This window comes from Atractosteus spatula, chromosome 14, assembly GCF_055471065.1.
Source record: "Atractosteus spatula isolate fAtrSpa1 chromosome 14, fAtrSpa1.hap1, whole genome shotgun sequence".
Classification (NCBI taxonomy): domain Eukaryota; kingdom Metazoa; phylum Chordata; class Actinopteri; order Semionotiformes; family Lepisosteidae; genus Atractosteus; species Atractosteus spatula.
In genome coordinates, this window is record NC_142719.1 from 37,428,023 (window position 1) to 37,443,916 (window position 15,894).

The 15,894-nt window shown below is 40.2% G+C and overlaps 1 protein-coding gene across 1 annotated transcript; it reads right to left on the reverse strand.

Annotated features, from left to right (window-relative positions):
- Positions 1-574: 574 nt before the first annotated feature.
- Positions 575-15,644, reverse strand: smad5 (SMAD family member 5). Its single transcript, XM_088932411.1, has 7 exons — positions 15,505-15,644; positions 9,874-10,746; positions 8,140-8,397; positions 6,374-6,484; positions 4,390-4,611; positions 3,825-4,081; positions 575-3,413 (listed from the first exon to the last, which is right to left on the reverse strand). Exons 2-7 carry the CDS (start codon positions 10,274-10,276, stop codon positions 3,270-3,272), a joined length of 1,395 nt encoding a protein of 464 aa, XP_088788537.1. The 5' UTR covers positions 10,277-10,746; positions 15,505-15,644; the 3' UTR covers positions 575-3,269.
- Between the last annotated feature and the right edge of the window lie 250 nt (positions 15,645-15,894).

The following is a 15,894-nucleotide window of genomic DNA, read 5'->3' on the forward strand; positions in this document are numbered from 1 at the left end:
ACGTGTCACAGTGCATTAAGCTCTGCGGCTGGATGACAACCCAATAATGTCTTTGGAGAAATGAAAATAAGGACCTAAATAATAAGAGCTGTTACTGCTTCGATGTTTAAAGGGGACGGCAAGTATGGAGTCCGGCGAAGTTCTTTGGTCTCCTCCTCGTTACATGTAAAATGAGATTCGAGACCAAAAACCAAGATCGCATGTTGCTTCCAGAACCAGTAAGTATGCTGAGCTTATGTTCTCTATGAAAGCAAAAGGGCTGTTTTCACTACACTTGTTTGAAATGAATGAATATATACACACCCCCAAAAGGTCCTCAGATTCTTTTTTACATTTTTACACTCCGAAAATAATTTCATCATTGCAACTATGGCACTTTTTTCAGGGATATTGAATTGTTGTATCCTCCAAAATGCCTACACCACACAGAAGAATCTCTGGTGAAGGGCATAAATGTGAAGCATCTCAAAGAAATACAGACTTGAGTACATTCTTCACAGGCACAACCTTGTTAGGTAAGTATTCTGCGCATTAACCTGGTAATAGTACAGGTCAAAAAAACAAATAGATGATGTGCATTTATAAGAACATTTTTAAATCATTGCTTCTTCAACTCTTCATATAACTTTTGTTTCAACACTTATTTGCATGAACTTCAGATGCACTGTACTGTATTTGGGTCTATTAATTCCAAAGCATAAGGAAACTGTGACTGCAAATGTACTGAATTGACATTTTTTCACTTTTAATACTAAAAAAAAGTTTAATATATTTTAATTTACTATGACACAGATGGAATGTGCAAGTGGTTGCATGAAATACAAGTGTGAGACATTTTACCTCAAAGAAAAAAAAACTCAAAGGAAAAGCACAGGAACTCAAGCATTAGGCTTTGCTGCAATGATTAAAGTACCTTGACTACAGTATCTCAGAACATAAGTAATGACTATACACAAGTATATGTACTTTTCTTAATTTGTCAAAATGCTTTCCACATTTGCCATAAATAAATTACGCCTATACCATATTAAATTAGCAGTCCAAAACAGCTTTTTCATTTTATCGGGATACTACACACAGAGTAGTGCATTAGAAGAACTGTTCATCAGGAAACACATCTGCTTCAGAAACACTTTAGTAACTCTGCCTCTCAAAACAAGCAGTACTTTCACATTTTATACACGCAAACCCATTAATTAAGAACCTGGCTCCTTCATTTCTAAGGGACAACTGGTGGTTATTAATGTTACTGTCACTCTTTTAATCTGTAGGTCTGTGCAAGGTTTATTTTTAATATGAAAAGATTCTGTATTGCTTCATTTCCTGCTTGACAATAAAAGGGCATTCCATTCGGGGCATTTGCTTTACACTTCATTTGTTTTTCAATTCGCTGCCATTTGCACATGCTAATTTTGTTATTGACTGATCTGGCCTTCTTATAACTCGTGTCAGCATTTATTAATGTCCAGCAGCTGCTGTCGTACACTGACAGGAGATGTTTTTTTCTTAATTATATTAAAATGGAACACAAGCTACGAGACCTTTTTCTGAAGCAGACATTTAATATAGAAGTCTCCTTTTTTACACCTCTATACATCAAGGCATTCAGGCAAAGCTACTGCTTTGCAGTCCAGGCGTAAATATACTTGACATGAAACTAGCTTCAAGTATTCAGATATTCAGGACGAGAAACACCATTTGCTTCTCTCATACTTGCTGCTCTACTCTAGCTGAAACACTTTCCCAACTTGTCCTCTCATAGCTACAGAATAGGCTAAAGCTGCACTAAGAAACATGAAAAGCAACGAAACCACAAATGTGCAAATAATGTTTCAATGTTAAACCCCCTGTATTTAGGCGTATCTGTATTCAAGCAAATGTCAGATTCTCAGAAATACTACCCATAAGCTCCATTGTACAACTACAAATTTCAATAAAAATATCAATCTAGCACAGAAAAACTGTCAACAGTTAGCTTTCATTGTATCTTTAGAAACACAAACTAATTAAAACTAAGGTGAAATAGGTTCATCTGAGAGTTCTTTAAAATGACTTTTGTAGGAGAGAGATAAAGCTAACATTTTTGACAAATGTCATGTTCAGAATCTATATTTTTCATACATCTACTTCTCCTCAATAAGACTTTTTTTATTTAATCTCATGACCCTAAATATTAAGAAAGAATTTAGTAAGAATACTAGACTATCTGCCGTCTACACTTCAGTGAAATCTACATTTAAATTGTGCTGCCTGCAATAACCAGTTCCATAGATTAGATGTTTTAGTATATAACACATTTTTGCCTATTAGAGTTTGTGATTTTCAAACCTAGTAGTGCAACAGATAAATCCTAAAAGCCAGACTAACACACCTGATTTCTAAAGTATAAAGATCATTGTAACATCTGCATGAAACGGCACAATTAACAGTCTTGAGAATGGCATTTGCTTCTTTACTAAATACTTTTTATGAGAATAATCAGCGAGAATTAGTAGCTACACAATGAGTCTTCATGACTTTCAAAATCAAACTGAACTATTAAATCAAATGATCTAGAACAAAAATACGTCACTCATCTTCAGTTGTCTCATGTTGGAACCAATTAATTCACACTATGGAAGACAATAGAAAATACAAATTACTTAAAAACAGACATCCATGATAAAGTTTTAAGACTGCCTTTATTTAAAAGAAGCCATTATCTTAGTGTTTTGCCTCAAAGTAACAGGAAAAAGTATTTGTAATGGATTCTGGGTGTAATAGGAGTACTACTACAACTATGCCAAGATTTTTAAATAGATGGGCTTAGACATATTAGCAAAGAGAAGGTCCTTATAAAATAAAGTAAGAAAATGGTATAATGGCTTAAGAAGAGGAAGAAACTACTATTCAGTTCATTTAGATTCTACCAAACCATCTATTGAAATAGACTGAGTTTGCTTTTACAAGCATTTTTAAAGCAATTTTACGCAAAGAAAAGTTGCTCAAGGCCAGATGTCTCCAGCAGACTCCTACGCTGAGAACATACGGAAGATGATGACAGGTTTGCAGCTGCTCATCCGGTCTGAGCCACTACTAGTGTTCACCACTGCAGGATTGCTTGTAGCCAATGAGTCACTCTACACATCTTTCTTGGTGCTGAAGGAAGAAGTCCCTTTTGCAGGTAGTGTAAACAGTTCAGCCTTAAAGGCTGAGTTTTATTCAAACATTGTAAAATTAAAAAAAAATAAAAAATTAAAAATACACTTCCCTACCTCCTCTACCCATCATTAGGATACAGAGGAGATAGGGTTAAGAGGAGAGCCCATCTGTGTCAATACTTTATCCAGCCACTGGAGGGGACCATGCAGGTGAACTTCTATCCAGCAAGGGGTGCTGGTAACATCTTGTCGGTGATATTCTGCTCCCCAGCCCTGAAGAACAAAGTTATAAAATGTATGTTTATTTCAATCTCTTATAAAAATAGAGCTCAATTAAAAAGCCAGTACTACACTATATTAAAAGTATACAAAACATTTTTTTCCTTCAATTATTCTGAACTTCAGTTTATTCCCCTGTATTTTATAAGCACATCTACTACTTAAATAATGCTCGAAGGCATATTCATAACCCATGATTTCTAAGATAAACAATACTTTCAATTATCATACGGCATTGCCGATCCCAGCCTGAAGAGGTTTCTTGCCGATCTGTTACTTTCTTAGCATTAATGCAGACGAACAGCATGCAGGAATTTGCCTAGGTCCACAAGATATCACACCATTCTCTAGCAGATTAGAAATTGCCCTCCCCACTGGCCCGTTCCAATGAAGAGGCTTGAATACCTTGACAAAGCTCATGCGGATAGTGCACATTTTGGTGAGCTCATAGACTGCTTCAAACCCATGGTTGACAGACTGAGCCAGCAGCTGGGCGAACTCCTGGTTGTTGAATATCTTGAGGCTGCAGCCACTGGGGATCTTGCAGACAGTGGTGGGGTGGAAGCCGTGGTGATAGTTACAGTTTCGGCTCTGGACGAAGATACTGGTGTCACTCAGGCACTCCGCATATACCTCACCCCCGACGTAGTAGAGGTGGACTCCTAAGAATGACAGCAGTGTTACCACCTTGAAACCTGATCTTATAAGTGAAGACTTCAAAAAGCAGGAAAAGGCCCACTAGCTCTTCTTACACACTGTCAAAATATGAATTCCATTAAATACTAGCATATCATTGCAATTTTCATTTTTGATCAATTTAGATTAAAAATAATGAGCACTTTCATGGAACTTAAAAACCTTTTATCATCAAAGGGTAGGAATTATCCCTTCAGTGCACAGCTCTGGAGTGCATCTTGCCTTACGGCAGCACCTCAGGCTGGAGAGTCAGTGGCGAGCAAGAAACATGCACCTTTGCCAATGTGGCGGCGGGTGTTCTCTATGGTGGAGTTCCGGTTGACATTGGAGAGCAGCCCCAGACAGAAACGATTCTTGTTGTTGGACGGGTCTGTAAAGCCATCAACCAGCACGCTGGTGGATGAGGCATGGTAGGCCTCTCCCACACGGTTGTTCAGCTCGTAGTACACAATCGAGCACCAGTGCCGGGGCTCCTCATACTCCACAGGCTGCACATCTAATGGTGAAGGTGACAGAAAAACGCAAATCATTAATACTCTACACTTTTGAACAGAGAAGAACAATAATCTGATTACAACTGTTTCTAAGGGAAGAGATTTTTCTTTGAAAGCTACAAAGAAATACTTTTCTGCTTATTATGACCACGTATTGATTTATTCACCCTTGTAGGAGGTAGAGATGACTACTTAGCCACAATTAAGGTTGGTGTCACACTACAGGACTCGACTTCTAGCTGGAGAGCATGTCAAATTTAACGACTGCAGTTGCTGAATCTCGCTGCCTTTTCTGTCCTAGAGGGTGTCAAATTATACGACTAAGAATCGCAGGGGGTGACTAATCACAAAATTCCCTCACAACTTTTCATCACGGTTCCAAATCTTGTATTAAAGTTCAACGAGCCTCTCCGCCATTTTCACAGTCCAAAACACTCACTTTCCTTCTTTCCTTGCAGCTGCATTGTACTTCCGGTGGAGCACTCATTGGCTGTGACTGTCGCATATGACTTGCGACTGGCTATGAGAAAATCAAACCTGTTTAATATTATCATAGCAAGTGGTGGGGTGTCGTAGGGGCTATTAAGAGGGCTATAACTGAGTCACTGGGGGGTGTCACACTACACAACTGATGGTAACGGGCGCACTGTGACTCTCTCCAACTTGCTGTGATTTTGTTACGATTGGGTAAACGAAGGCTACGACTGAAAATCTAGGAAAAGTTGTGGAGTGTGACGCCGGCTTAAGAAGCCTACTTAATACTGCTAGAGTCAAAGCCACACTTCCATCACCAGAATGAACAATCCGTCACATCTCATTCCTTAATATAGAAAACGAGGCAATCTTTTCCTAGGAAGCAGAGCAAAATGTGCACATCAAACTACCCACCCTACACAGATATCGCTTTACTTTTTCTTTCCAGCTCCCCTTAAGTAGGATGCACTGCAGCAGCAGAGCCTCGATCAGGGTTAGAGTATTTATTAATGTTAGAAGGCAAGACAGAATACTCCTGTTCTTTGACTATAGAACAAATTGCAGCTACAAAATACAACATCCTCCTACACTATACTTGGCAGCAATGATTCTAGACAGACAAAATGGTTTTTAACAGACGGTGAATGTCACTAGTTTACATCACTTGAACATTTTCCTAATTAAAGTTCTAATTGTTTTATGTATCTTTTAATAGACCGATACTTGCATGGACTTCTACCTTTCAGCACAACCTCAAATATATACAATATCATTAAATGTATTTCCCTCTTGACACACAAGTTTATTTGCATACCTAATTCAGAGTTCACAAATGTCAGCTTAAAGGGGGAAAGCACTGGAGTGCATCATTTCCTATAATCAACATCTGACACGTCAGATAGACTGAACTACAATCAGCCTTCATTTTAATAGTATTTTGTAGTATTTTAACCTCTGACTTGCCTCCTAGATAAATTAATTGAGAACATATTCTTATACACAAGGATGGCTTGTAAAGCTCTCATTTATAAAGCCGGATATTTACTGGAGCAACAAGGGGGGAAAGAAATACAACAGAAATGTCCCTTTGGGATTTGATCTCATGATCCAGTCATGAGCCCTAACCAGTACGCCACTCTGCTGTTTTACGATATGACAGTTTTCATACATGGGAAACTCATATCCACTAATCTTGACACACTTCTTTCTGCACAGAAAGCCAGAGCTCCATCTTTCTCACAGACACTAATCTATCTAAGGGCTGCAGTGCACAGGTGAGAAAGCCCTCACCTCCCCTGGGCATGTTCTGGGGGATCATGCTGTTCCCAGTGTCCATTGACTGAGAGCTGTCTTGTCCCATCTGCTCCTCTGGAGGCATGTAGGCAGGGGGTGGGGTGTCAGCTGCAAGACAGACCACAAAGAAAGGCGTAAAGACCAGTTGCAGCTGTTTCACACAACTGTCTCCTAGTGACCATAGTTCAGTGCAGGGAAAGCTGCCAGCAGAGCAGAGAGCGCTACAAGAAACAGCACTGTGGCCTCAGAGGACAAACAGGCTTTATAAATGTAGTGGATTAATAAGAAGCAGCACATTGCAGTGTCCCAGAAAAACATGTTTCAGATCTCAGATGAGATTAAATGTTTCACTTGACTTGTATGCTTATACTAGACTAGAAAAATGAATAAAGGAAAAAGGTTTGTAACAGGGTTATTATGAGAGTGGGTTTTAAGGTGAGCAAATAAACTGCACAGATAAATCATCAAAGTAGTCTGAAGAAAACAAATGCAGGTGCAATACAAGAACTGTCCACAAGGTGGTGACAACAACTCAATGAAAAATGCTAAATGGATGAAGATCATCTTCAGATGATTCACACTTACAAGTAGTTTTACAAGCAGTTAACTGCAATTACCTTCAGGCTAGGAATAGTAAATTCAAATCAATTATAGCAGAACATAATTTACCAGCTAAGATGAACACATTTTGATTACTGTGTGTGACAGATTTGGGTTAAGTGCTAAGGTCATGCCAACAAATCAATCTCTATAAATCCTCTGCACTGCTTTCCAAAACAAATATTTCCAGAAATATACAGCAGCTTCGGACTGAAAGCATGTTTAGCCCTTCTTGCAATAAAATAACAGTAAAATTAAAAAATGTATTTGAACAAGTACATTCATGTTTAAAGACTGTTCATCAAACACAGGCTACGTTTACTCAATACAACCTAAACAGGTACTGCAAGTGCTGAATCATCCAGAGAGATTAAGCGGTGAAGACAGTCAAGTGAAAGTTTTACCAAGTCCACAACCCACGATAGAATTTCTGGGACGACTAAGCGGATTAATTTGCCCTGCTGCACACAAGGCATAACCCAGCTTATTCTGAATACTGTACTTAACCTTGGTTTGTTCCTGGCCAATTAAACACAGCCTGTATATTTTTTTTTTGCGTCAGCAAAACTGTGAAATACAGTTCCAGAATTACTAGAAATTGTCAGCACAGGCACTCAAGGCAGAGCAGTACAGAGGCTTTACAGTGTAGCTTACTCTGCAAATCGATTGTGAACTTCTACTGACCTTACTTTCAATGCCCTGTCACTGTGACTAAATAAATATTTGTTGCATTTGAAAAGCTCGGTTGCTCCTGAGTACATGCCTCTACCCATGACACTGCAAACTGTAATACTAAACATTCCCAACACAAAGCTTTCCAAATCCCTTTTTAAGAATGTTTATATTACCTCAAATTACATAAAAATGAGGTCAGAAAATTGCTGTCTGCACTGTATTCTGCCAAGGCTTCAATATCCTAGACGTCAAACCCCTTCTTGTGGTTAACGTGTCATTGCGACGGTTGTTCAGTTACTCGAGTTTGCTAAAGTAGTAAAAAAAGCATTCAGATTTGAGGGAAGACAAACAACTTCAACAAATCTGCGCAGATTTATATTGATTACATAGAAAAGACAAGTATTAACGAACTCTTAAATGTAATGTTTGCAACAGCTGTAAGCCATTTTATTCTATTTTAAAACCTGTTAACCTTGTTCAGCTGGTACCTGGAAGCTGGAAGGGGCTGGAAGGCCCGGAGCTGGCAGGGGAGTTGGGATAGGTGCCACTGCTGGCCGGCGAGGGGGGGTAGGGCGAGTTGGGGGAGATGGGAAAGGAGTTGCCCCCGCTGTGCTGCTGGAAGGACTCCGGGAAGGTGGCGTTGAGAGGCATGTGCGGCTCGTTGTGGCTCAGATTGCGGAACTGAACCAGCAGGCTGTGCTGGGGGTTAAACTCGCTGTGCCTGGGCACCAGCACTGGAGGAAGAACTAAACAGAAAAAAAAAGGGCAAAAGATTCAAGTTCAACTTCACATTTTCAGAAAAAGTCTCGTAAAGTTTCCTCAAATGTCCTGCCGTTTTAACACTGGAGCATAACGCAGCATAGGAAAGGCTTCATGGTTAATAGAATGTTGCTACAGAGGAAAACTGGCTGATGCAATGATATTCTTTTTGCACTGTGCACTCTGTAAGGAGAAACTGAACATCCATCATTATTTTACAATGAGTTATAGTTCGAACTGATGCATAGATTTTGATGTGTGGCTATATATTTATAAGACATCACACCGATTAATCACTCAGAAATATGGAAACCTTAAAACATTCTTGATTTATAGAAAAAGTTACAACTTCGGGAACCTAGACAATAATATTACTGAGAATCTCAAAGATTAACTTTGTGTGCAGATTTCCAAGAAGGTCTTCATAAGAGCGAACAAAAACCTTCAAAAAGTGAGTCATTACAAATATTTTGTGGATATGACACAGAAGCTACCATTATGTAGGGAAAAACTATCGCCTGCTTTAGAAAAGCCTAAAAGCATCAGAAGAAATTGATGAAATCAATGCTCAAATTCAATTTGAAAATGTTCTATTTAAGCACATCATAAATGACTAATATAATCTAATATAGCAGAAGTTAATTACGGGAAGCTTCAGTTACCATCTGCATTTGAGTCACAATGCTAGCTGGTGTGGTTCATATTAGTGCAGTATCAAAATCGTGTCTTTCTTCATGAATTATAAATAACCTTCTTGTGTGCTTATTTTTCGAAGGAATTAAAATATGAAGATTATTTTGGAGTTATACCTACATTAAGAAAAACAAGAGAAAGAAAATTGTCTTGCGAGCACCAATACTCTCAGCCGTTTGGCTTATGAAAACAACTGCAATGAGTATTGGATTGCTATAAATTTAAGAATATTTTAAGACTGTTAAATTGTTGCCTTGTATAGGTATTGGATATACAACAGTAAAAATGATTAACAGCATTTTAGGAACAAAGTGCAAGGCTTAAGACTTTATAAACAGCACAACAAGGGCTGATGCATTTGTTAGTGAATTCCAGGGCTGGAGATAAAGGCAAATAGGAGTCTAAGCAAACTTTCTGGCATTTATCTTAGGATAAAAAGTCTGGCAAATGAAAAGCAACCTGACTAATTAGATCACAAGATTGAACTTAAATGAAAGCAGGGATACCCATTGGGACAAATGGGACAGGCTTTCACCACTAATACTTTCTAGAATGCGTCACGCAGGGATCTCCAGCCTTAGAGTATGTGACATGTCAAATCATATCCAGCAGTGAGTTATCCTACAAAACAAATAAGCTCTTCAAGATCTGGATGCAACAAGATCCAGCAACTGAATTGAAGTGGTATTGGAATGAAATCCCGAACTGAACTGAATTCGGGGGAGAGGGAATAAAAAGAAAAAAACTCCCATCTTCAGCTTTGAACATACCTGGGCTCTCTACTCGTTTGTAGTGGTAGGGGTTGATGCAGACCTCCTTCTGCTTGGAGCCAAAGGGATACTCGCACACCTCTAAGGGCTTGAGCTCGTGATGGCTCTGGAGGTCCGGCCAGCGCCACACCCGGCAGTAGATGACGTGAGGGAGGCCCTTCCGGTGGGACACCTGCAGGCGCCCGTCCAGCGAGCGAGGGATGGTGACGCACTTGGAGGGCTGCCCCGGGCTGCTCAGCGCCTTCTCCAGGTCCTCCATCGCGCCCTTCTTCTTCTTCAGCTTCTTCACCAGGGCGTCGACGGCCTTCTCTGCCCACTTCTCCTCCTCGTCGCCCTGCTTCCAGCCCAGGAGCCGCTTCACGGCCGGGCTGGTGAAGGAGAACAGGCTGGACATGGACGTCATGGCGGCTCACCACAGCAGGTTCCCGTCAAGAAGGAAGAGGAGCGCGGCGCAAGTTACTCCAGCTTCTCGCCTGCACGACGCTCTCGCGGCGCAGATGTGTGGGGGTGCACCTACGTTTTCAGGTGAGAACTAAGGGAACGCTTGCTGATGCTCACTCTGAAGCTCGTATCGCTTTCCCAGTCGAAATAAAGGGGTAAAACACGGGAGATGAAACAAATAAGATTTAGAATCCGTCTTCAGCTGCAGCCGCAGGCTTTTGTCCAGTTTAGCAGCAATGGCCTTGGTGGGTACAGCGAACTTACTGCACAATCCAGCGGTAAAGAGTCAGGAGCTACAAGCCAGGAAGGTCTAGGGTCTTTCGTTGCTGGCACCATTCAAAAGGAGAGGAGGAGAGGGGACCACACAAAATTCTTCAACCAACCAAAGGGGGCATTACATGTCACCACCAGCTTCACTTCAGTATCAGGTACCTGTAAGAAAAACCAGACTCTTGTATGTCCAAAGAACCAAAACAGCAAGAGAGCAGATTGACTTTATAAAAAACTACAAAGATGGTTGACCTCCATAAAGAACGCACACCACAAAGTTACAATAACTTCTATTTGAAAGCTGCCTCCACTGCATTTTTTTTAAAGCTAGTACATACCTGCCTTGTCCTACATTCAACAGTGTACTACATCGTGATGCAATTAAATAAACCCTTTGCTCAGATTTTTCCAGAATATTCCATTTCAAGGCCCGTTTACTATGCATGTACCTGTCTTTTAAGCATGGAATTCACGAACAGAGAATTCCCACTCACCACACACACCCAGCCCAGTTGTGGAGCCAACATGCAAAATGCAGCTGTTGAAGAGTCCTAAGCACAACTTAAAGAGGATGTCGGCTACTAAAATACATTTCCTCCAACCCCCACCCTTCTTCCCTCTCCACAGCTGCCAAACATCACTGTCTTTCCTTCTTCATACATTTTTGGAATGCAAAGCACTGGGCTGCACCCTCTTGATGCATGCAAGGTCTTCAGAAGAGAGGAGAGAAGGAAGGCAGGTGGTAAGCGTTTCCGTTTCTCAACGGTTCTTTAGGAGTCTCCGAGAGTACAACTCCAGTTGTACTAAAAAAAAACAAATCAGGTGCTTCAATCCTTAAAACTCTAAATTCACAACAGACAAAATACGATGTACTCTATGATCAAACAGGACAGGCGGTCTACAAATTAAACTTGATTAGGCAGCAGCAACCAGAGGAAATTTCTATTTCTTAAGATAATTAAGAGAAGAAATGCTTTTTCAGGCAGAAACCCTTGTACCCTACCAGAGGTACTTCACAAAATTAACTATCACTGCCGAAAATTGACATCCCGCATAATACCCATGATGCATGAGATCAAGTATACTAGATGCAGTATAGGCTTGATGATTCCATCACAGGGTAACTATCATTGTTTCAAGGCTGTTGATTTTACTACAACAGTAATCTCTGTTAAGATTTACTACAAAGAACTGTTTCATTTCTCATCCTAGGCTAGTAGGTCTTGTACTCCCATACCTCACTGTGCAACAAAAGTCACAGAATGTACTGTCCAACATTGTTTTGAAAAAACAAGTCTTGATCTAGTACTTCAAGGTTTTTTATTAGCATATCAACAGGAACACACTTTGAATAAACTTTGAATAAAGCATGTTTGTGCAGCTTTTATTGGAAATCAGCTTATTTGAGTCGGGTTCATTCTTACTTCAGCATGCTAAGTAGAAAACACTTTCCATCATCGCTTAAATGGGTTTCATATTCAAGTCAGAACACAATCGTCGCTTTCTGGCAATTCTAGGTCTCATGGAAAAAGAACTGAAGAAGCAAATATAAGAACATAAAAGTAAGAAGAGCTGGGAGGTCCTTTAGTACTATCTTGCTCGTTTAGTTACTACCAGCTATATGAATGAACAATTCTCACCCAGCTGTTTTTGAAAGGAGCCAGGGAATCAGTTTCAACAACCAGGCTGTGTCTTGTTTGTCAGACATGGGTTGTGCAAAAATTTAAGACCATGAAGATGTTTTACATCTTTAAAAGTAAGCTGCTACATTACTTAACTGAAGACTTAAAACTGACGAGAATTATTTATACTGCCGTATTCTGAATGTTGTTTTTCTCTTGTAATTAAACATCGCCCACAATCAACCTACTAAAATCATGAGTAAGGAAAATAATTGATGAGAATGTCATGCAGCAAAAAAATGCAATGTATTCTCAGCAATCCTGATCTGAAGAGGTAAAGACTCAATAAATTTATTTTTAGTTTAAAAAGGTGTCCAGTGCTGACCTGGAGACTTCATGCATCAGGAAGACTTCTAGAAGATAGGGCCCGTCTTATCTCCAGCTGCAAGTGGTTGACAGAGCAATCCGCTATACTTATGAGTTTTGGGAGACCTCAATGCTTTCCATGCAACGACAGCGAAATGATAATCTTAACTACAGGAAACTGGGGACACAGCTCCTACAGCCTGACAGCGATAACGCAAAGTATTTCACTCTTAGGACTTCCTTCCATTTCCCGCCACAGATGGCTGCAGTCAATCCTTCTCAGCTCACCACCACTGAAGAACTGCAAGCTCGCCTTTTGCATTCTGCAAAGTCAGGCAAGGACACTCCAGCTGTATTCTGTATTGATTTCTGAGTGCTCTCTCTGACAAAATGCTTTCCTTTGCATACAGGCTCTCATGGTTAAGCATTTTATCAGTGATCTGTAAAATACACATTATTGTAACCAAGGCAGTTCTGTGCTACTGAAACAATTTAAGTCTTAGTGAAGGTTAAAATTTATAAAGGGCAGCTAGTGTTTTTTTGTGTTTAATAGACCCTATTTGCAGTGCAAATGCTGCTGATTACATTTGAAATATCAGCCTTACATCAGCATTAAACTAACTTTTGGACATTCAGAAGACCTGGGTTTCCTCTGTCTTAAAGCTCTGACAAACATTGAATTTTAATTCACGGTGCCCAGGTTAGATTACAAAATGTGTCCATGTTGCTGCAGGGATCACTGAAACAAAGGGGGACAGTTTCTGAAACAGCAGGCTAGAATGCACTTTCAGAGCCAACTACAAATTCCCTGTGCTACAGCCTGTGTACCCCAGAGTGCTCATTTTAGACAATGCTTCAGCGAGACTGAAACACGACAGTGCAGTCTCAGGGGTCTTAGATCACTCCATTTGCACTGCACTACAGTGTATATTATTTACTAATTCAGACAGTATGCAGTTGGAGTGAAAGGAGGCAAATATAAAAGCTGAATGCGACTTCTGTGCAGCAGTCTCTGGAGAACAATAGCTGCACCTTATTGAAGTCCTTTAGAAACAAGAAAGCAGTTATCTGAAGACTGAATTTAGTGTTGCTGCTTATCAACATGATGAAACCAGTTAGGACCTTTATGTAATACATGTCAAAATAAATCTTAGAGCAACTATAGCTGTGCAAGGTGCAGCAATGATGAACATCTTGCAGTAAATGTTGGGAGCTCATCTGAAATGTTTACAGCAAAGCAGTTACATGCAATTTGAGATGCCTGCACAATGCAAGTAGGCCTATACAGAAAAAAAAAACATATGGATGGATGTAGATTATTCATGACGTTATGCTCATTTGTTTCAAGCTTACTAAACCCAAAATGTTACCCATTTTTACTTTAAATCTAAGATATCTAAACCTTGATGGATTCTGGTTATTTCCACAAATCCCCACTCTGTGTAGGGATCATATATTAACAATCACTTGCTAATATACTTTCTCAATTCTTAACATGCTTCCTTGTTTCATTCTTCATCTCCATCCAGGGGATACAGATGTTGGAAACTCATCAATTACTGCAGAAATCAGAAAATGGCCATAATAAGACTGCTCACATGTGAGCAAGCTTACTACGGCTTTCATTGATTCGACTTAAGTAGCTCTTGGGTAGTGTGTGGGAGATCACGTATCCTTTGACTGACACTCTTGGTAAAACTGACTTTTTGGAATGGCAGTGATTTCAACGGATTAAAGATAAAGTGATTGCTATAGAACAGGAATTGCAGATTATGCCTGCCTAGTTCGTTTGTTGGTTATTCAATTACTATAACCAACCACCACCACTATATATTGGTGGCCAGGAAAATCTGTTTATCTACAATACTGTCGATTTCAAAACAATAGCACCGACACAGTAGCTCAGTGCCAAGGAACAGAAACTGGAAAGGATTTAAGAATTCATTCGTACGCGATCATTCGTGCTTGTTTCAGTGAGACCCAAACGTGCGGACTTGAAAGTAAAAAAATGCAGACAGGAAGTGTCAATAATAAAAGCGGAGCATCCTTCTTCAGACCGTGCAGATAAAGTTATTAACCACAAGCAAGTTTATTAGGTATTTTGAGAGTCTTCCAAAAACACTTGTTTTTGTAAGCTGTGGGTATTTTTAGTGTTAGTTTACGGCAATTAGGCGTCCAACACAATAATCTCGACTCTTGTGGGAAATGCACGTCGAGTAGGACAACTCGATTTGCTGGAAGTGTTCCGTAAAGACAAATCCGAAGCTTAAATTCCCTTTTTAGTTAAAAAAAAATGGAAACGGGGGACAACCGGTATCCATTCTACTGCACTCCTCGACACCGCCAATAAGCCTAAAACATGAACTTCAACGGGAGCGTCTATCGTCCAAATACAACGACCCTCTCAACTTATTCGAGATGTAGCAAGTTGAAAGAAAGCAAAGATGTGACACCACTTCAAAGGCTGGCGCGTAATGCACGAAAAAGGAAATCTGCCGCAAAAAAAAAAGGCGGATAAACCAGTTTCTAAAACAAATTTATAAAAGCGACACGGCTGGAGAAGACGCTTTACTAGCGTGAACAAAGCTGGCCTAACCCCCTTTCTCCCCGTCTGTTTGGTGTTGACGGTCTTCAAGCGGACTTACAGATTTACACAAAGTAACACTGTGACTGAAACGAACGAAGTTCCTTTTCTTTCCAGCGCGATTCAAGTTCGGCTCCTCGAAAAAAAACCTGTTTCTGACGCCATGTCTGCAGACTCGCTCATTCCTCAATGCCCCCCTCGCAAAATTAGAAAAAAAACTTTTTCAATCACTTCAACACCCCACCCCCATGGAAAAAAAAAATCATATTTACCCAAAGGAAGTCCTTTTTAAATCAGTAAAACGCTCTTTACTTAATAAATGGAATAGCGTTTGATAAGATCACATACCTTTAAGGAAGTGGCGAGTTCCCCTAATCGTTTTCCTTCTGTTTTTTTTTTCTCTCTCCGACATAAAGTTTTTTTTTCCCTTTTCCTCGGTGCCTCTCTCCCCCTCTCTCTCCCGTTTCTGAAGTCCTGGCGTCAGGAAGGCTGGAGGCGGAGCGCCGCGATCCATATCCCTCCGCCAGCCGCAAACTCCGGATTGTTGCACTGCGCGCTGCCCGGCCAAGGTTATCGACTGGGGACTAGGCTGCTGAGAAATTAGAGAAGCCCTTTTATTTATTAATAGGTGTCTCCAAGCGCTTGTGCACAGCTCTCTCCGTATTGCGATATGGAGTTCGGCAGATAAGAAGGTGTTCTTTTGTGTAGAGTGCAAGTTTATAAAGGAAATGTAGATAT

Coding starts and splice junctions, on each gene's coding strand:
- smad5 (XM_088932411.1), bottom strand. CDS start 10,276: ATGACGTCCATGTCCAGCCTGTTCTCCTTCACCAGCCCGGCCGTGAAG. Junction 8,398..9,873: donor CAAACGAGTAGAGAGCCCAG/GTATGTTCAAAG, acceptor TTTTCTGTTTAG/TTCTTCCTCCAGTGCTGGTG. Junction 4,082..4,389: donor CCGCCGCCACATTGGCAAAG/GTGCATGTTTCT, acceptor TGTCATTCTTAG/GAGTCCACCTCTACTACGTC.